A 22,062-nucleotide genomic window follows, 5' to 3' on the forward strand; every position below is an offset into this window, starting at 1 on the left:
AAACATGGCGGTGTTCGCCTTAGCAATCTCACTAGGATAAAGACCACCTCCATTCCTGTCATTACTGAAAGAGATCATGATACCTCACATCTCAAAATAGGGCTACTTGATGTTAGATCCCTTACTTCAAAGGCAATTATAGTCAATGAACTAATCACTGATCATAATCTTGATGTGATTGGCCTGACTGAAACATGGCTTAAGCCTGATGAATTTACTGTTTTAAATGAGGCCTCACCTCCTGGCTACACTAGTGACCATATCCCCCGTGCATCCCGCAAAGGCGGAGGTGTTGCTAACATTTACGATAGCAAATTTAAATTTACAAAAAAAAATGACGTTTTCGTCTTTTGAGCTTCTAGTCATGAAATCTATGCAGCCTACTCAATCACTTTTTCTAGCTACTGTTTACAGGCCTCCTGGGCCATATACAGTGTTTCTCACTGAGTTCCCTGAATTCCTATCGAACCTTGTAGTCATAGCAGATAATATTCTAATCTTTGGTGACTTTAATATTCACATGGAAAAGTCCAAAAACCCACTCCAAAAGGCTTTCGGAGCCATCATCAACTCAGCGGGTTTTGTCCAACATGTCTCTGGACCCACTCACTGTCACAGTCATACGCTGGACCTAGTTTTGTCCCATGGAATAAATGTTGTGGATCTTAATGTTTTTCCTCATAATCCTGGACTATCGGACCACCATTTTATTACGTTTGCAATTGCAACAAATAATCTGCTCAGACACCAACCAAGGAGCATCAAAAGTCGTGCTATAAATTCACAGACAACACAAAGATTCCTTGATGCCCTTCCAGACTCCCTCTGCCTACCCAAGGACGTCAGAGGACAAAAATCAGTTAACCACCTAACTGATGAACTCAATTTAACCTTGCGCAATACCCTACATGCAGTTGCACCCCTAAAAACTAAAAACAATTCTCATAAGAAACTAGCTCCCTGGTACACAGAAAATACCTGAGCTCTGAAGCAAGCTTCCAGAAAATTGGAACGGAAATGGCGCCACACCAAACTGGAAGTCTTCCGACTTGCTTGGAAAGACGGTACCGTGCAGTACCGAAGAGCCCTTACTGCTGCTCGATCATCCTATTTTTCTAACTTAATTGAGGAAAATAAGAACAATCCGAAATTCCTTTTTGATCCTGTCGCAAAGCTAACTAAAAAGCAGCATTCCCCAAGAGAGGATGACTTTCACTTTAGCAGTGATAAATTCATGAACTTCTTTGAGGAAAAGATTATGATTATTAGAAAGCAAATTACGGACTACTCTTTAAACCTGCGTATTCCTCCAAACCTCAGTTGTCCTGAGTCTGCACAACTCTGCCAGGACCTAGGATCAAGAGAGACGTTCAAGTGTTTTAGTACTATATCTCTTGACACAATGATGAAAATAATCATGGCCTCTAAACCTTCAAGCTGCATACTGGACCCTATTCCAACTAAACTACTGAAAGAGCTGCTTCCTGTGCTTGGCCCTCCTATGTTGAACATAATAAACGGCTCTCTATCCACTGAATGTGTACCAAACTCACTAAAAGTGGCAGTAATAAAGCCTATCTTGAAAAAGCCAAACCTTGACCCAGAAAATATAAAAAACTATCGGCCTATATCGAATCTTCCATTCCTCTCAAAAATTTTAGAAAAGGCTGTTGCGCAGCAACTCACTGCCTTCCTGAAGACAAACAATGTATACGAAATGCTTCAGTCTGGTTTTAGACCCCATCATAGCACTGAGACGGCACTTGTGAAGGTGGTAAATGACATTTTAATGGCATCGGACCGAGGCTCTGCATCTGTCCTCGTGCTCCTAGACCTTAGTGCTGCTTTTGATACCATCGATCACCACATTCTTTTGGAGAGATTGGAAACCCAAATTGGTCTACACGGACATGTTCTGGCCTGGTTTAGATCTTATCTGTCGGAAAGATATCAGTTTGTCTCTGTGAATGGTTTGTCCTCTGACAAATCAACTGTAAATTGCGGTGTTCCTCAAGGTTCCGTTTTAGGACCACTATTGTTTTCACTATATATTTTACCTCTTGGGGATGTTATTCGAAAACATAATGTTAACTTTCACTGCTATGCGGATGACACACAGCTGTACATTTCAATGAAACATGGTGAAGCCCCAAAATTGCCCTCGCTAGAAGCATGTGTTTCAGACATAAGGAAGTGGATGGCTGCAAACTTTCTACTATTAAACTCGGACAAAACAGAGATGCATGTTCTAGGTCCCAAGAAACAAAGAGATCTTCTGTTGAATCTGACAATTAATCTTAATGGTTTTACAGTCGTCTCAAATAAAACTGTGAAGGACCTCGGCGTTACTCTGGACCCTGATCTCTCTTTTGAAGAACATATCAAGACCATTTCGAGGACAGCTTTTTTCCATCTACGTAATATTGCAAAAATCAGAAACTTTCTGTCCAAAAATGATACAGAAAAATTAATCCATGCTTTTGTCACTTCTAGGTTAGACTACTGCAATGCTCTACTTTCCGGCTACCCGGATAAAGCACTAAATAAACTTCAGTTAGTGCTAAATACGGCTGCTAGAATCCTGACTCGAACCAAAAAATTTGATCCTATTACTCCAGTGCTAGCCTCTCTACACTGGCTTCCTGTCAAAGCAAGGGCTGATTTCAAGGTTTTACTGCTAACCTACAAAGCATTACATGGGCTTGCTCCTACCTATCTCCCTGATTTGGTCCTGCCGTACATACCTACGCTATGGTCACAAGACGCAGGCCTCCTAATTGTCCCTAGAATTTCTAAGCAAACAGCTGGAGGCAGGGCTTTCTCCTATAGAGCTCCATTTTTATGGAACGGTCTGCCTACCCATGTCAGAGATGCAAACTCGGTCTCAACCTTTAAGTCTTTACTGAAGACTCATCTCTTCAGTGGGTCATATGATTGAGTGTAGTCTGGCCCAGGAGTGGGAAGGTGAATGGAAAGGCTCTGGAGCAACGAACCGCCCTTGCTGTCTCTACCTGGCCGGTTCCCCTCTTTCCACTGGGATTCTCTGCCTCTAACCTAACACAGGGGCTGAGTCACTGGCTTACTGGGGCTCTCTCATGCCGTCCCTGGAGGGGGTGCGTCACCTGAGTGGGTTGATTCACTGTTGTGGTCATCCTGTCTGGGTTGGCGCCCCCCCCCCTTGGGGTGTGCCGTGGCGGAGATCTTTGTGGGCTATACTCAGCCTTGTCTCAGGATGGTAAGTTGGTGGTTGAAGATATCCCTCTAGTGGTGTGGGGGCTGTGCTTTGGCAAAGTGGGTGGGGTTATATCCTTCCTGTTTGGCCCTGTCCGGGGGTGTCCTCGGATAGGGCCACAGTGTCTCCTGACCCCTCCTGTCTCAGCCTCCAGTATTTATGCTGCAGTAGTTTGTGTCGGGGGGCTAGGGTCAGTTTGTTATATCTGGATTACTTCTCCTGTCCAATTCGGTGTCCTATGTGAATCTAAGTGTGCGTTCTCTAATTCTCTCCTTCTTTCTTTCTCTCTCGGAGGACCTGAGCCCTAGGACCATTCCCCAGGACTACCTGACATGACTCCTTGCTGTCCCCAGTCCACCTGGCCATGCTGCTGCTCCAGTTTCAACTGACCTGAGCCCGAGGACCATGCCCCAGGACTACCTGACATGATGACTCCTTGCTGTCCCCAGTCCACCTGGCCATGCTGCTGCTCCAGTTTCAACTGTTCTGCCTTACTATTATTCGACCATGCTGGTCATTTATGAACATTTGAACATCTTGGCCATGTTCTGTTATAATTTCCACCCGGCACAGCCAGAAGAGGACTGGCCACCCCACATATGCTCTCTCTAATTCTCTCTTTCTTTCTCTCTCTCGGAGGACCTGAGCCCTAGGACCGTGCCCCAGGACTACCTGACATGATGACTCCTTGCTGTCCCCAGTCCACCTGGCCATGCTGCTGCTCCAGTTTCAACTGTTCTGCCTTACTATTATTCGACCATGCTGGTCATTTATGAACATTTGAACATCTTGGCCATGTTCTGTTATAATATCCACCCGGCACAGCCAGAAGAGGACTGGCCACCCCACATATGCTCTCTCTAATTCTCTCTTTCTTTCTCTCTCTCAGAGGACCTGAGCCCTAGGACCGTGCCCCAGGACTACCTGACATGATGACTCCTTGCTGTCCCCAGTCCACCTGACTGTGCTGCTGCTCCAGTTTCAACTGTTCTGCCTTATTATTATTATTATTCGACCATGCTGGTCATTTATGAACATTTGAACATCTTGGCCATGTTCTGTTATAATCTCCACCCGGCACAGCCAGAAGAGGACTGGCCACCCCACATAGCCTGGTTCCTCTCTAGGTTTCTTCCTAGGTTTTGGCCTTTCTAGGGAGTTTTTCCTAGCCACCGTGCTTCTACACCTGCATTGCTTGCTATTTGGGGTTTTATGCTGGGTTTCTGTACAGCACTTTGAGATATCAGCTGATGTACGAAGGGCTATATAAATACATTTGATTTGATTTGATTTGCTTCAGCTCAATGGCTTACCACAATCTTGTAGCACACAGGAGACCCGGGTTCCAACCCCGCCGGACACACACATAACACAGCCTTCCACCGAGTACAGACGGTAGAATCAGACACTGACTGCCTGTAAAAATCTGGAGGTGGGATTATGTGTAATCTATGATGTAATCACAAGCTTTTGATAGGGTGCTGGAGGGCTTGAATATAGAATGCTTACACGCTGCAGCAAAGGCAGATTCTACCATGATTACATGGCAAGCTTGTCGCTGCAGTAGGCCTACAGAAATTCAGATGACAACAGTTCATTCATCATTGAATGAATGCATTGATGAACCCACTGGATGCTTCATTTGTCAATTTGAAACAGTTGATCAAAAAAATGTATCAACCTTCTGCTACTATAGATTAAGACACACCAGTTGTCACCAAATTCTAGCAAAGTTTACAAGTGTTGGACACAATAAGATGCAATTCTTCATGAATCAAACATTATTTCAACTTGCTGTATCAGGAACATCAGATAACCCTTTTCATTAAAATGGTTTGATTTGAATGTTGGCAGATCGAATGTGCTGCCAACTCATATTGACCCGCCCTGAAAGATCATAGGAGAATTGATGAGGTGAGATGTATGAGATTGTGTCCTTTAATATTGGTAAAATTAAATGTAGGTTGTACTCAGGAAATCAGATCCTCAAATGTTTATTGTGACTGTAACTCTAGCCAATGGGAGAAAAAAACTGAAACAATGCCACTTGACCATCTGGGGTGTAAATCATTCCGCCGATTCTGTTGCAAAGCATTTCTTAAACGAAAGCAAATGGAATGAAATGGGGAGGGACTTATCTGAATTTGTCCAATAAAAACTCTAATTTTAACATCTCAGGCTAATGATTACACCCCAGGATTCTTTCTCACACCTAGATGTGTAGAGATGTACGATCTTCATTTCAGCAGTTTCTCACAGCAGGAAAGTAATTCTGCAGCAGAGGAAATGTGAATTATTAATGGACATTTTTGTAGGGGTTTCTAAATGTTTTGGTTGAGCTAACCTAACATATAAGGCGTAAAAGAAATGCCTTATGGTCTTGACAAGAAGAAGCAAAAAAAACTGTTGGGGGAGGTTCTCTTCTGCACTGTTCAACCAATCCAGTAAATGTGGAGGAGGAGTTAAGATGGAGTGTTGCCTTGTTAACGTCCAAAAGCCGAAGTAGCGTCACATATCTTACTACGGTTGTTGAATTATTTGTTACTTTCTATTTTACATTTTTTACTTAACACATATTTCTATTAAAACTTCACTGTTGGTTAAGGGCTTGTAAGTAAGCATTTCACTGTAAGGTCTGCGTTTCAAACTCATAAAAGACAGACCCTCCTCCACTCACCCTCGCCTTATGCCCTTTGGGGAATCCCTGCGGCCATCTTTGTCGTTGGTCCAAATGATTAGCCAAGCAAGGGAAGTTGGCAACATAAGCCCCTCAGCCCTCGTTTTTGATCGAGTGTACAATTATGTTCACTACGGGCCTGAAACACCCCATAATTCAATTCGTGATGACTGTACATCCGCTAAGAAAACTCAGCCAAAATGTAAAACCAACATTAATATGGAGAAGTCAACATACAAGTGTAAATAAGTTTGAAATTGTGTTACTAATGCACGATGACTCAAACACGTATGATAACAGTAGATGTTTTTGTTTGGTTTAGCTTTTGGAAACGTTAACTTGCGAACATAACTTTCCCTGACATCACACTCATACATCAATTTACCCGATATAGTAGGATGACTAACATTCGATGTCTGTGGATGCGTTGTCTTCTAGCCAAGATATGCAGTGCAATCATAATTGAATGTCGCGCATATAAGGCACACACACAACAGTTCCATAATGACTGAAAACACAACAGTGGGATGAACGAGTGACAAATTTCCAGGCAAGAGTGGTCCATTTAAAATGGATTTATTCTTCCCTCGCTCCTTTCCCTGCAAGTGTCAGCTCGTCAGACGTCATTATACGTTATCAGAGGTGTCCACTTCATTTGAGGGCTGAGGGGAGAAGGTGTGTCTTAAGTGTTTGGAATGCAGCTTGTTGGGGGACTCAGCAGAGGTCAAATCAAGTCTGACATTCTAAAGTGGAAATTACGAACTTTAGAAGCCTTTTTTAAAGTTTGAATATACTACAAGTTTGTATTTCCTGGTGTGCAGTACATGTCCTGAAACTAATTAAGATCCTACACCAGTAACTGAACAAATCTTTAACATGTTACATCTTGTCCCTTTTAAAGAAAGGCATACATTTCCCACAATTCTTCTTCATCTGAATAACCATGCTCACCTGAACCGTCAGGAATGGACCTGACGAAGGTGGGCAGCATCTTGACGGTTGCTGTGGGGTTGGTGTCCTGGCCCAGCCCATTTCCCAGCTCCATCCTGAAGCGCTTCATGATGTCCAACAGCGTCTCGTCGGAGAAACGCATGGCGTACAGGTACTTATCGATCTGAAAGACATCAACACATCATCATCATCATCGATCACTCATGGCTCACATCAACACCATTATCCCAGAAACCCTAGCCCCACTAATTTGCATACCGCTCCAACAGATCCACAGATGATGCAATCTCTATTGCACTCAACACGGCCCTTTCCCACCAGGACAAAATAAACACCTATGTGAGAATGCTATTCATTGACTAAAGCTCAGCGTTCAACACCATAGTGCCCTTGTTACGCCCCTGAAAACAGGGGAGAAATAATCACGAGAGTGATACGGTGTTGTATTCTCAAGTCAACATTTAGTTCAATGAGAAAAGACTGCGAATTTCCCCAGGAATATGCGTGGAGACCAGAGCAATCGATCTCCGGCTCATTAGCTTAAGAGCATTTCGTAGATCACAGATTAACACTTTTAGGCACCACAAAATAAAGTAATCAATATAACATTTACACATTACTCTCACAATTGCACCCTTTGACAGATTTGAACTGTAACACAATTATATGAATGTTATCAATCTCTATCAACTAATACTGAATGCATCTTTTTAACCTTAGATGTTTTAAGATCCTCACATACTATGAACTTACTAATACTTTTCAATGTATAACAGGCTATGAATATGTCCTTTAACCTGTCACACTCTCCCCGACAAAATAAATGTTGTCCCAACATTACCAACATTGTCTTCTTCAACAGTTCGTATGCACTGGACCTAGAAGATCCTCTTCTGTAAGGTAGTACTTGAGCAGAAGTCACGGGTCACAGTTCAAATATAACTAACAAGTTATATTCACAGTCCATATCTGTTGACCAGCTATATAACATAAGCAGTATTTTCTCATACTATTGATCAACAGTCCATCAATTTGAATGATCTATATGCATAGTCTGTAAATTGTCTCTTTTGACAGTCTGTGAAATCTGACAGTAGTCCATGGTCAAACATGTCAACTCTGTAGCCTCATGTTTGCTGAAGCCCATACATGTAAGGTGGCTGAAAGTAACATTGCTGTAGTGATGGCAGCCATGGAACCAGTCCTGGTGCAGAGTAGACAGGGAACAACTGTGGCTGTGGCTGTATACTGTAGCAGGAAGGGATACCAAGCTGATCATAGGTGATACGTCTTGGAGGGTGTCTCTCTCTTTGTGGCAGCTGGTAGGCTGGTTCCTCAGGTTCAGAAGCATCAGTATATGAAGGAAAGGCACTTGGTGGACGATCATCAGGCAAATTTTCAGCAGGCAGGTCTTTAACTGTTGTTGTCTCCTCCAGCCGCTTTTCAACAAGAGGCTGTGCTGGTAGCGTATCAGGGACTGGCACTGCAACTGTCTGTTTCACTGTTGAGGGCCTGTGTTCCCACTCTCTCGCTGGTTCAGCATTCCTCTCCTCAGGTACTGTAGGAGATGTGGGAACCTGTAGCGGCTCATGATGAAGGTCATATTCATCCCCACTATCTTCATCAGAATCTAGAGTCTGTGATTGATGCAGGCTGGTGTCTCCTCGTTTTCTGACTTTTGTCCACTTTGGTCATTTCTGGTTGTGTCTCAAAAGGTAAGTGGTCACAGGACATGAGCAGATTTCTGTGCAGGACCCTGGAGCGTCCCCTACCCTTTTCTGGTCTCAATTCATAAATCGGCAGGTCTGAACCCATTTGTCTCACCACTGTGTGAATTTCATCTTCCCAATAGTTACGGAGTTTTCCTGGTCCTCCTCTTGGTGTCAGGTTTTTAATCAGAACTCGCTCGCCAGGCTGTAGCACTGAACTCCTAACTTTAGTGTCATAGTACTTCTTACTTCTTTCAGCGGCTTTCTGAGCATTTTCATTTGCAATGGCGTATGCTTCTTCCATCCCTCGTTTCCAGTTCTCCACGTATTCTCGCTGGTTACTGGAACCTGCCTCTGTGCACAATCCAAAGAGCATATCAACTGGAAGCCTGGGTGATCTCCCAAACAGAAGATAAAATGGTGAATAGCCAGTCACTTCGCAACGGGTGCAGTTATAGGCATAAACCAGTTTGTTCAGAGACTCCTTCCAGTTTTACTTTTGTGTCTCGGTTAGTGTCTTTAACATTTGCAACAATGTTCTGTTCATGCGTTCCGCTTGACCGTTTCCCATCGGGTGATAGGGTGTTGTCCTGGACCCCGCCATGCCACTGAGTTTCTTTAACTGATGGAACAACTGATTTTCAAATTCTCCCCTTGGTCATGGTGGATGCGGGACGGGAACCCAAACTTCAGGGCAAAATCATTGAAGATGAGATTTGCAGCAGTTTTACCTGACTTTGATGTGGTGGCGTAGGCTTGAGTGAAACGTGTAAAATGATCAACAATCACGAGGATGTACTCATATCCCCCTTTGCATCTGTCGAGATGAAGGAAGTCTATACATACCAGTTCAAATGGCTGTGTTGTCATAATGTTTGTCAGAGGAGCTCTTGTTGCATGGGCTGGCTTTTTCTGCTTGACACAGCTACACCTTTTAGTCACATAGTGCTCGATGTCAGATTGCATATATGGCCAGAAGAAGCGGTCACGTACTAGTGATACAGTGCGGTCAGTACCTTGGTGTCCCATGTTATTGTGCAACTCTTCCATCACTTTACCTTTGTACTGCTCTGGTAGAACTAACTGCTTGCGGGCTGTAGTGATTCTGTACAAAATGCCATCACTGTCTATTGTCAATTTGTCCCATTCTCTGAATAGGCATTTTGTCTTTGGACTGAATTTCTTTTGCTCTTTAACTGGCGGTTTGGAACCCGACAGTTTGAAATTGAGCACAGGACGGATGACTGGATCAGATTCTTGTGCTTCTCTAATCCCATCTTTTGGGATCGAGCTGGTTGTTGCAGTGGTTGTCTCACCTTCAGCTGATACTGACATAGATGCAGCTGAAAATGACCAAGGTACAACAGCCTCTTTCTGTACCTCAACTGCTTGTATCGTGGCGGCGATGGTGTCTGGTGGAAGCTCCTCAGAACATTCTCTCATCAGTGACTCTACATCCAGTGGCATCCTTGACAAAGCATCTGCATCACCGTTCTCTCTGCCTGGCCTGTACTTTATTGTAAAGTGGAAATCAGCCAAGTCTGCAACCCACCTGGAAGTGGTTGCGTTCAGTTTTGCAGTAGACAGAATGTAGCAGAGCGGGTTGTTATCGCTGTATACAGTGAAGGTGGGAGCATAGTACAAATAGTCATGGAACTTATCAGTGATTGCCCATTTTAGAGCTAGAAATTCTAGCTTGCTCGAGTGGTAGTGATAGTTCTTCTCAGCTGCTGTTAAAGTTCGAGAGCCATAAGCAATGACCCTAAGCTTCCCCTCTTGCTTTTGATAAAGAACTGCTCCCAAGCCTTGGTGTGACGCATCAGTGTGTACAACAAATGGCTGAGTGAAATCAGGGAAACCTAGAACTGGTGGGTGAAGCAAACACTCAATCAGCTGTTCAAGTGCCTGTTGATGCTGGTCAGTCCACAGGATTGGCTTGTTTGAGGGCACCACATGACTTACTTTCTTTGTTTTTGTTTTCCGTGGGTGGTCAGGTAATTTCTCTGAATCTGCTTTCAGGAGGTCATACAGGCAGCTGGCACTCCTAGAAAAGTCTTTGATGTACTGTCTATAGTACGTGAGTAAACCAAGCATTTTTCTGAGCTGGCCCACAGTCCCTGGTCTGATTTCTTTCAATGCTCTTACTGCTTCAAAATCGGCTGGGTCAACTCGGCTGCCCTCTGCAGACACTATTCTGCCCAAATAACGGACCTGGGGTTTAAAGAGATCACACTTACTTGGTTTGAGTTTAATGCCATACTCTCTGAGACGCTGCAAAACTTTTCGCACATCATTCACATGGCTGTTGAATGTTTTACTGAAGACTAGCGTGTCGTCCAGATAAGGAATGCAGATGTTATCCCGGAGTCCTTCCAAACACTCCTCCATACACCGCTGAAAAGCTGCAGGAGCGTTCATGAGGCCGAATGGCATACGTATCCACTCATAGAGTCCCCACGGTGTCACAAATGCTGTCAGTGGTCTGCTTTCTTCAGAGATGAACCCCTGGTGATACGCTTTCCCCTGATCTAAGAGGGAGAACCAGGAATTACCACCTAAACTGTCCATGATGTCTTGGACCCGAGGGATGGGCTGGCGGTCGGGATGTGTCTTTCTGTTCAGATCTCTGTAATCTATACACAACCGGAGGGTCCCGTCCTTCTTACGAACGCACACGACAGGTGAGGAATATGAAGAGTTTGACTTCCTAACCCAGCCCTGGACTATGAGGTCATAAATGTAACCCTTCATCTCCTGATACAGTGGCCTGGGCACTGACATGTATGTGCGCTTTACTGGTTCAGAGTCCTTTAGAGAAATAGTCATTTTCAATCGTTCAATGCAGCCAATGTCATTGTCTGATCTGGAGAAGGAGTGACACTCTTCTCTAAGCATTTGCCTAACAACCTCTCTCTGTTCTTCGGTTAGGTGAGTTAAATCTACTGGTGGATCCCACTGTTCAGTAGCAGTACATGGGGTTCAAACGCTGGTGTGATTCACTGTGGCTGAGGTGACAGTTTTTTCAAAGACTTGGGCAGGTAACACAGTCATAATGGTTTGTACTGTACCGATTATTGTGCGTCCTAGCAGGGCAATGTCGTGGTCAGTGGGGTTAGAGACATCAAGCAGGATAACTGGAAAAACACCTTTACTGACTCTGACTAGTGTGTCAAAGAACTCAAGGTCATCTGGCCACTGCGGGTTCAGGTCTGGCTGGAAAAGCATTGTCATGTCATCTTTGAAAGGCTGGGAAGCTACACGGCACTCAATCTGAATGCTACTGTGTTTTGGTACAGCAACCTTCTCTTTCTTGGTTTTCACTGCGTATTCATCTGTCTGTTCTGCGCTAACAGCCTGTATAAAAGCTCTCACCTTGTTTCTTTTGAGGCTTGGGAAAGCTGTTTTTACTGTACTGTATCGTTTAGTCTTTTCGGTCATTGTCAGGATGTGCTCGATAACATTGAAACCTATGATGGGATGAGATAGGTGACAGCCTTTCATTACCAGCACTGGGATGATCAGTTCCTTTGTTTGGTCAATTTCAGAGGCTAGACGAAAAGTTGTTTCAATCCATCCCAGGTACGGCATTTCAGTCCCATTTGCTGCAGTCAACCTTAGATCATCAGGTGAGTCCAGAATTTCTGAAACATCTCTCAGCCTTGCGTTTGGGAGAGATTCCTCTTTCCATCGTTCATCAATGACCGATACCTGAGATCCTGTGTCCCATAGAGCTTGGAGGTGGTGGCGATTCAGGTGACACTCAATAAGGCACTGTCTGCCGACTAGCGAGGTGACCTTACGGGGGTGGCAACCTTGAGCTAGGGATGGTAAGGAGTGGGCATTTTTCTCTGTGCAGGAAAACCTTTCACTGGTAGAGTCAATTTTCAGGTGAGTGCATTTTTTCTTATGTTTAGTCCAATGTTGGTTTTGACATACTTTGGAACAGTACAGTGTCTCTTTACATGATGAACATTGTTTCAGGTTCTCAAATGACTCTTCTCTGGCACAATTTGCACATTTCTGGGACTTTTTGGTAGCTACGGTTAACACTCGTCCCTCAGTGGTAACCCGTTTCCGTTTAAAGGGGCCTCCTTGATGGTCTGGCTCCCCGGATTTTACATCCAGCTTGAAAATGTTCTCCACTCCCACATCGGAAGCAGTGTGTGCAGCGTGCATCTGTTCTGGCCTGCTGGCAGACAAAACACCTCCTTGGAGCTTGAGCAGAGTGGTTGGTATACCGGTTAGGTGCATATTGATGCTGTGCAGGGTCAAGTGCTTGGGACCGACTGTAGTTGCTGTAATACTGCTGCTGGGAAACAGGTGGCTGGGGGTCCCTATCTGGCCTCCTAACTGGGGGTGGGGCATAGGCACAAGGCTGTGACTGAAACATAGGCTGCTGTAATGTCTCCTTAATCTGAGCAATCTCTGCACTGAGACCTTTTAGAGAAGCTACACCTGTCTTAAGTTCAGCTAACTCTGTTAACAGTTCTGCGGGTATCGTAGCTTTGGCTTCCTTCACAGGACACTTTGCAGATGGCATATCCTCTAACTGGACTACACTTACAGTTGTAGCAGGCTGTGGGGCATTAAACCGCTTTTTGTTTCGTCTTTCTCTCTCATTAGCACAAGCAATGTTAAGCTTCTCTAGCAAAACCTCATCTGATGTTTCGCTCTCTAGCAGGAGAGGCTGCATGTCTATCCTGATACTGTCACTCTGGAGACCCGTAAGGACTGTGTGTAAACACATGCTCTGGACTAGAGCAGGGTCATACTTAAGCCCTGATTCTGACTCCTGGGATGCAAACAGTACTTTTTGCCTCAAATCTAAAACGCGCATCAGGAAGCTTTGAGGGGTCTCCTTGCTATGCTGTGCTTCTGAAGCTAGCTGTTTGTAAAGCTCTGTTGCACTCTTCTCTTGGAAGTGGGAACGCAGGATACATCTAAGTGTGGGAAGAGTTAGCTGGGGTTTACCTTCCAAGTAGCTGCGTAGCTGTGAGCCTGGAGAAATAGCCCTGACTACTGCGTCTACTATTTCTACCTCAGGATATCCTCTGTTAAGTCCATTTTCAATCTGATGGGCAAGGCTGGAAAAATCAGTTTTTCTTTTGGCCCGGTTCACCTATCTGACCAGAAATTTTAAACTCTTTGCGCCAGTATGAGCTGGGCTGTGCATTGGGTGAGAGCGGCACGCTCCCCTGAAGATTGGCATGGTGTTGGGGCTGACGCAGAGAATCACTGACTTTGGCTGCAGTAATCTGCTCAGTTCCCGCCCCTTGTTGTGGGGTTACAGTTCTCAGTTCCTCTATTCTGTGATGTGTTCCGGCTGGTTCACTATCATGGTCAACTTGCCCTGTTTTGTTATCTCTGCCACTGATCATCTCTGTCATTTCGTCTCTAAGTAGCAACAATTCCGACATGCCGCCATCTTCTAACTCTGTGACTTCCTCTCTCTCAAGGAACATCATAATGCGAGTCATTAATGCTATGCGGGATTTGTCTTTAACATCTCTTCTCTGTTCGCCTGATATTTCAAGGAAATCACATATCTCTAGTAATTTGTCTTTAGTCAGGGTGTGTAATTCTCCTACTACCTCTTCCTGTAGTTCTTCCAAGGCGCTTGTCATGTTGACAGAACAGGAGGAACTTTTACTGTGCAGGAGTTGACTCTGAATTAGATGGTCCTTACTGTCTCTGATGGTCGATCAATGGCATCAGTTGACACGTACTTAACCACTAACTTCCAACTTCCCCCAAACAGCAACACTTTCCTCACTGCAGCCTGCCTGAGTTGTTATGTGGAGATTTAGCTGGCTCGGAATTCAGCGACCAGAGTGTGGAAACTGGACATCTGAGCAGCTATCTCAGCGGTGCCTCCAAAAATGTTACGCCCCTGAAAACAGGGGAGAAATAATCACGAGAGTGATACGGTGTTGTATTCTCAAGTCAACATTTAGTTCAATGAGAAAAGACCGCGAATTTCCCCAGGAATATGTGTGGAGACCAGAGCAATCGATCTCCGGCTCATTAGCTTAAGAGCATTTCGTAGATCACAGATTAACACTTTTAGGCACCACAAAATAAAGTAATCAATATAACGTTTACACATTACTCTCACAATTCGTACCCTTTGACAGATTTGAACTTTAACACAATTATATGAATGTTATCAATCTCTATCAACTAATACTGAATGCATCTTTTTAACCTTAGATGTTTTAAGATCCTCACATACTATGAACTTACTAATACTTTTCAATGTATAACAGGCTATGAATATGTCCTTTAACCTGTCACACCCTCAAAGCTCAACACTTAAGCTAAGGACCCTGGGACTAAACACCTCCCTCTGCAACTGGATCCTGGACTTCCTGACGGGCCGCCCCCAGGTGGTAAGGGTAGGCAACAACACATCCGCCACGTTGATCCTCAACACGGGGGCCCCTCAGGGGTGCGTGCTCAGTCCCCTCCTGTACTCCCTATTCACTCATGAATGCATGGCCAGGCACAAGTCCAACACCATCATCAAGTTTTCATATTACACAACAGTGGTAGACCTGATCACCAACAATGATGAGACAGCCTATAGGACAACAACCTCAACGTGATCAAGACAAAGGAGATGATTGTGGACTACAGGAAAAGGAGGACCGAGCACGCCCCATTCTCATCGACGGGGCTGTAGTGGAACAGGTTGAGAGCTTCAAGTTCCCTTGGTGTCCACATCACCAACAGACTGTCATGGTCCAAACACACTAAGACAGTTGTGAAGAGGGCACGACAAAGCCTATTCCCACTCAGGAAACTGAAAAGATTTGGTATGGATCCTCAGATCCTCCAAAGGTTTTACAGCTGCACCATCGAGAGCATCCTGACTGGTTGCATTACTGCCTGGTATGGCAACTGCTCGGTCTCCGACTGCAAGGCACTACAGAGGGTAGTGCGTACGGCCCAGTACATCACTGGGGCTAAGCTTCCTGCCAACCTGGACCTCTATGCCAGGCGGTGTCAGAGGAAGGCCCTAAACATTGTCAAAGACTCCAGCTACCCTAGTCATAGACTGCACGGCAAGCGGTACCGGAGCGCTAGAATCTAGGTCCAAAAGGCTTCTTAACAGCTTCTACTGCCAAGCCATAAGACTCCTGAATAGCTAATCAAAGTGCTACCCAGATACCTCTTTACGCTGCTGCTAGTCTCTGTTTATTATCTATGCATAGTCACTTTAACTACATGTACATATTACCTCAATTACCTCAACTAACCGGTGCCCCCGCACATCGACTTTGTATCAGTACCCTGTGTATATAGCCCCGCTATTGTTATTTTACTACTGTTGTTGAATTATATGTTACTTTCTATTTTACATGTTTTACTTAACACATATTTCTATGCTTCTACACCTGCATTGCTTGCTGTTTGGGGTTTTAGGCTGCGTTTCTGTACAGCACTTTGAGATATCAGCTGATGTACGAAGGGCTATATAAATAAATTTGATTTGATTTGATTTGATATTAAAACTTCACTGTTGGTTAAGGGCTTGTAAGTAAGCATTTCACTGTAAGGTCTACCTACACCTGTTGTATTCAGCGCATGTGACAAATAAGTTTTGATTTGACAACCACCTTCTTCTCGAGGGAAATGTTTCATTCAGTTTAATCCACTCATCATCAACATTCAAAACATTAAGATTATTTTATCTGCTTTGTCCTTGAAATGAAACACAAATGGTCTCACAAACGACACCAAAAGTTACAAAACATTCAAGTAATACTCGTAATTAAGCTGTCCTTTTACATACTGGGCCTAGTGACATGAAGGCCACACCTCTGACCCTTAATCTTGGGAGAGTGAGCCGTTCTCTCTAAAGCCTTTCCACATCTGTCCATGTGAATGAAGGCAGCACTAGTGAAATAAAACAGGAGTTTATTTGAGGACAGAGCTCTATTGAGCTACCTCGAGACATTCCAGTAAAGAGCTAGACAGTACCGGTCTGTAACAAGAGGAATAAAACTGAAAGGAATTTATGTGAGATATAAAATGATTGGGTTAGCACTAACTGTATAAACTTTACTATTCCAATGCAGGAAATATAAAAAGCAAGTCATGATGATTGTCATACAGTACATACAGTCAGCATTGCTATAAAACATTAGTAACACACCATACAGTGCCTTCACACCCCTTAACTTTTTACACATTTTGTTGTGTAACAGCCTGGTTCAGATTGAGGAACAAAAATTAAAACACATATATGCAAATATTGTACAATCCAGGTGTGCAAAGCTCTCAGAGACTTACCCAGAAAGACTCAAAACGGTCATCGCTGCCAAATGAGATTCTAGCATTTATTGTCTCAGAGATGTGAATACTTAAGTAAATTTTCAATAAATTTGCTGAAATGTATAAAAACATGTTTTCACTTTGTCATTATTGGATATTGTATTTAATACATTTTCAAATCAGGCTGAAACAAAATCAACATTGTGGAATAAGTCAAGAGGTATGAATACTTTCTGAAGGCACTGAATATATAAGTCATTTATGAAGAATGCGTGGGGTTCCTGTTCCAGGGGTTAAATATTACACATATTTCTAACCATTTCATCAGCCTTGAGATTAGGCTGATGAAATTTGGTAATACGTTTTTTTTTACAAACATGTAGTATTATTTATAGTAGTTTTGTAGACACAATTAACCCTGTAAGGAATGCTTGGTATTGACTGAAAATGGCTGCCCGTTGAACCTTCATTGCATTGTGTTCAGGACACCGTTTGAGAGTTTAACCTGATAACAAAATGTAATATGGGTGTGTTTCTCTAGCCACAAGCTAAAAGCCTTCGAGTATGCCAAACAAATATTTCGATATGTCAATGTTTTTTTAACTACCACAGCACACATCGCAATAAAGGAGTGAGGATATGTAAACTTAGCTTTCACTGGTGACTTTTTACAGTCATCACATTGTTTCCTGTTTCCTAAAGATGTGGAATTGGAGTGTGGCCTGTTAGCACGTAGGACATATTAATCACGTAAATGAGTCAGTACAAATACACACAATCTATGTGATACCTATGCCGCATTCCTTATCCTTGATCATATTGCACATACTGTTAAAAAAAAGTGAGAGGATATTGCACAATTAAGGAAGGTTGGATTGTACAACACCTAAATGTTTTAGATTCCTTTTTAGAGTTGCGTCAATTGAGAACACATGGGTTCTCTTTCTAGTAGTTTCCTACTTGAACTGAGTTGATGAGCAAAACAGCAGACTTAGAGGGGGAAATAACTCTAGAAAAAATGTACTTGCAGCTGACCAAACACGTAAAAGCACATACATCTTTTGATCGCTGTTTTGGCCTGTTACAAAACACTAGTTGAGCCCAACAACTTGCAACGGAATGTTTCATTCATTAGCACTACAAGTCATGCAGCAGCACATCTCAGACATCCACACAGATAACCTTCAGAGAATATATAACCTGTACCTCGCTGTAATTTGTGTACACGGATGTGCCAGAGAAATCTAAAGATGTTTGATACTTCTGAATAATTGCTGGTTTTAATCTAGTGACATTACCTTTACCACAAAGATATAGGCTTGCCAGCTAGAGTATGTACTTGCTAGCTTTTCTTTAGGCACATTTGCCACTAACACATCCTAGGCAGTAGTCCTACAACAGCCAAGAGAGGAGGTATGGGGCAGTTCCAACATGCACATTCTCAACGTTTGCATTCCTTTCTCTCTCAACAATGACAGAGTGAAATCATTACAGCAAGGGCCTCCAGGAAGCTGGTGGAGGCAATGTCATTCGGCGGCTGAAACCTGACCCTCTGCTCATAAGAGGTGGGTAGCTTTAGATGCTCCTGACCTCTCACAGGGTTAGAGTTACCACACCCTACACATTCATTCACAACAGACGTGGAAAAACCCGTGGCCCACTGCTCAGGGCAGCCCACATCCTGGTTTCAAGGACATTGCATTGGTACAGACAAGATGCCCTGACCAACCCTGTAAACGCTGCTGCACGCTATCACAACACAGGGAAACGTAACCATGACTAGTCAGAGAGAATTTACCGACTTCGGGGCACTTGATAAGCCCAGGGCTTCAGATTATGTCACATTTTGTCACATGGCCCTGAGCTCTGTGCCTCAAAGCTGTCCTATTTTTAGGAGGAAGGTAGCAACGGCTCTGCCTGCTGTAGCAAGGTCCCTACAGGGCACTCACCTTTTTGACTTTATCATCCTTCAACTCAGTGAAGAAGTAGGCCAGAAGCTGTGCTGCTATCATCCTGTCCACCGATGTGGTGAGGGAGAAATGGAGAGCTAAAAAAAAGGGAAATCCCTATAGTCTCTTCTCAATGGTGAGGAGGTTAAAACAAGCTCACAGTTTCAAACAAAGCAGTCATGTATGGGGCTCCTACACAGATCAGTACTATCGCAACACTCTCTCCCTGGGTCCAGGAAGTCAGACTATGTGGAGTAAGTTTAGCTTGCATGAGATGCACGCAGTAGGGGGGCTGGGATGGGGACTGGTTTAAGCCCTTCCTTCTGCCTGTGCTCTGATTGGCTGAACTGCTGAAGCCAGGGCCTCCCGGGCAGAACCCAGCTGAAAGGGTGGCTGGCTGGCTGCCTGCAGTACACACTCTCTTTCACAAGAACATCGGGTGGGGGAGGAAACGAGGAAGTAGAGGAGAGAGGAGGAGGGGAAAAAGAGAACCGGTCTCAATCCTTTTTTTTAAACCAACAGGCATGTTCAGCACGTTGCTGTGGTGATGGCTCATAGGGGTTAAACAGTAGGCAGGGAGGGGTTAGGTTACGTTGAATTGTCCTTGCTCTTGGGTTGAGCCTGTATCACTCGAGTGTCCTCCTCTGACCCCCGAAGCGCTTTTTCTCTTTTTCTCTTTTCTCTGCATGTTGTCAGGGAGCTCTGTAAGCTGACTAATATATTTCTCTGGACTGCCCCCACTGGAGGCTGCTGCTGTCTGTTACTGCACTGCTGCCTACAATGGGCAGTGGTACAAACTGCCTGAAGGACACTTGTAGGGTGTTGTAAAGGTTTAAGATGTGGCTTAGAGGTCCAGTTGTGTTGCAATGGCAAAGCAACTGACTGTATGACCACTACAAATTAATAATACGTTTGATTTTCAAATATACACAAAACAGAAAAAAAAGAGTTTTGTGTATTTTGGTAAGTCTGTTGTTAACAATTTAGAACGTCCCCCTGTTAAATAAGGAATTCAGGCTGAATCTAGGTTACGTTTTGTTCTCTGTCTCACACACTGTGAGTGGTGTGTATAAATGGATGTGCTTCAGCTCACGAGGGTCAGATGACACACCCCTGACGTGAGCTATTCTCTGAAACACGAGTCCTCTATCCAACCTCTCCCCCACACCTCCCTGCTCCCCTCCCAACTGCTGTAATTGAGCAGGAGGGATTGTCACTGCATTTGTCTGGTAATTGCAGAGCTACCAGGGGAAGTTAAGTCATCAGGGGAAGTTAAGTTCTCTCTTACTCACTTCTTTTGAACAAGGTTCAGGGTTTTTGAACAAGGTTCAGAGTTTGCTCACACTTTCTTTGGACACTGTGCTAACAAACCTTTAAACGAGCTTCAATGCCCTACAATGCCCTACAACACTCCTTCTTTGGCCTCCAACTACTCTTAAATGCAAGTAAAAGTAAATGCATGCTCTTCAACCGATCAAGAGCCCGCATCCGCCCACCCGACTAACACCACTACTCTGGATGGTTCTGACTTAGAATATGTGGACAACTACAAATATCTAGGTTTCTGGTTAGACTGTAAACTCTCCTTCCAGACTCACATTAAGCATCTACAATCCAAAATGACTAGAATTGTCTTCCTATTTCGCAACAAAGCCTCCTTCATTCATGCTGCCAAACATACTCCCATAAAACTGACTATCCTACAGATCCTTGATTTTGGCGATGTCATTTACAAAATAGCCTCCAACACTCTACTCAGCAAATTGGATGTAGTCTATCACAGCGTCATCCGTTTTGTCACTAAAGCCCCATATTCTACCTACCTCTGCGACCTGTATGCTCTCGTTGGCTGGCCCTCGCTACATATTCGTCGCCAAACCCACTGGCTCCAGGTCATCTATAAGTCTTTGCTAGGTAAAGCCCGACCTCATCTCAGCTCATTGGTCACCATAGCAACACCCACCCGTGGCACGCGCTCCAGCAGGTATATTTCACTGGTCATCCCCAAGGCCAACAGCTCCTTTCTCCGCCTTTCCTTCCAGTGCTCTGCTGCCAATGACTAGAACAAATTGCAAAAATCAGAAGCTGGAGACTTAATATCTCCCTCTCTAACTTTAAGCATTTGCTGTCAGAGCAGTTTGCCAATCACTGTACCTGTACACAGCCCATCTGTAAAAAGAACACCAACTACCTCATCCCCATGTTGTTTTTGTTGCTGCTCTTTTGCACCCCAGTATCTCTACTTGCACATCATCATCTACACATCTATCACTCCAGTGTTAATGCTAAATTGTAATTATTTCACCACTATGGCCTATTTATTGCCTTACCTCCCTAATCTTACTCCATTTGCACACACTGTACATAGATTTTTCTATTGTGTTATTGACTGTACATTTGTTTATCCCATGTGTAACTGGGTTGTTGTTCTTGGTCGCACTGCTTTGTTTTATCTTGGCCAGGTTGCAGTTGTAAATGAGAACTTGTGTCAACTGGCCTACCTGGCTAAATAAAAGTGAAATAAAAATAGAATTAAAATATATTTCAGAATTTAGAAATAGTGGAAGAAGAACAGGTTGACGGGGGAAAATGTGTGTGTGTGTGTGGGGAACGTTAGAGAGAGACAGAGACTGAAAGCAGGGTAGAGAGAGGGCTCCAGCACACCTGCTGAACTCAATCATCGGTTTACAATTTTAAAGACAATGAAAGCAGATCTGTTACCATGTAGTTAACGCTTCAGTATTCACAGAAACCTAAATCCACTAGGTGGATAAATAAAACAGGGAATTCATTCAAAATGTTAAAAACTTATTACTCAGCTATAGTATACTATAGAGGCTGAGGTGTGATTGTTACATATTGGATATGCATGCACAGACACACAACCAATCAACAGACTTTACAAACATAAAGTGATTTCCTGTCAGTGGCAGTTTCAGTTAGAATCACCATGGTGACAACCTAAATGATGTTTACACAGTAGATAACGGAGAGGAAATGTTCCTCCAAAGAGCTGGGATGAGTAGGAATTCACACTGAGCAATAGAATGTGATTTTGATCATGTGCAATGTATGAGTCACGTTTTATGAGGTGACCATTCAAATATTCACTTTATTTTACAGCCACACATAGAGTGAACAGTTTGAACCTGGTGGGGAGAAAATCACAATAATATGTGTCCCCCTATGCTGGGGTATTCATTTTAGATTAAAAAATATATATATTATATATATATAATTAATTATATAATTATCCAGCTCCCAACT

The 22,062-nt window shown here is 43.8% G+C and overlaps 1 protein-coding gene across 2 annotated transcripts in view; it reads right to left on the reverse strand.

Moving 5' to 3' along the window:
- Positions 1–22,062, reverse strand: part of LOC118402739 (hexokinase-1-like) — a 37,966-nt gene that overhangs the window by 15,585 nt on the left and 319 nt on the right. Inside the window, exons 1-2 of one of the 2 annotated variants that reach the window (XM_035800940.2) lie at positions 18,796–19,059; positions 6,861–7,023 (exon numbers count right to left, since the gene is read on the reverse strand). In XM_035800940.2, the coding sequence (XP_035656833.1) occupies positions 6,861–7,023; positions 18,796–18,858 (226 nt within the window). In that variant the 5' untranslated portion in view covers positions 18,859–19,059. Of the gene's footprint in view, positions 1–6,860; positions 7,024–18,795; positions 19,060–22,062 lie in introns of those variants that run through there. The other variant, XM_035800941.2, reaches the window with a different exon arrangement.

The sequence above is a fragment of the Oncorhynchus keta genome, chromosome 24, assembly GCF_023373465.1.
Source record: "Oncorhynchus keta strain PuntledgeMale-10-30-2019 chromosome 24, Oket_V2, whole genome shotgun sequence".
NCBI lineage: Eukaryota > Metazoa > Chordata > Actinopteri > Salmoniformes > Salmonidae > Oncorhynchus > Oncorhynchus keta.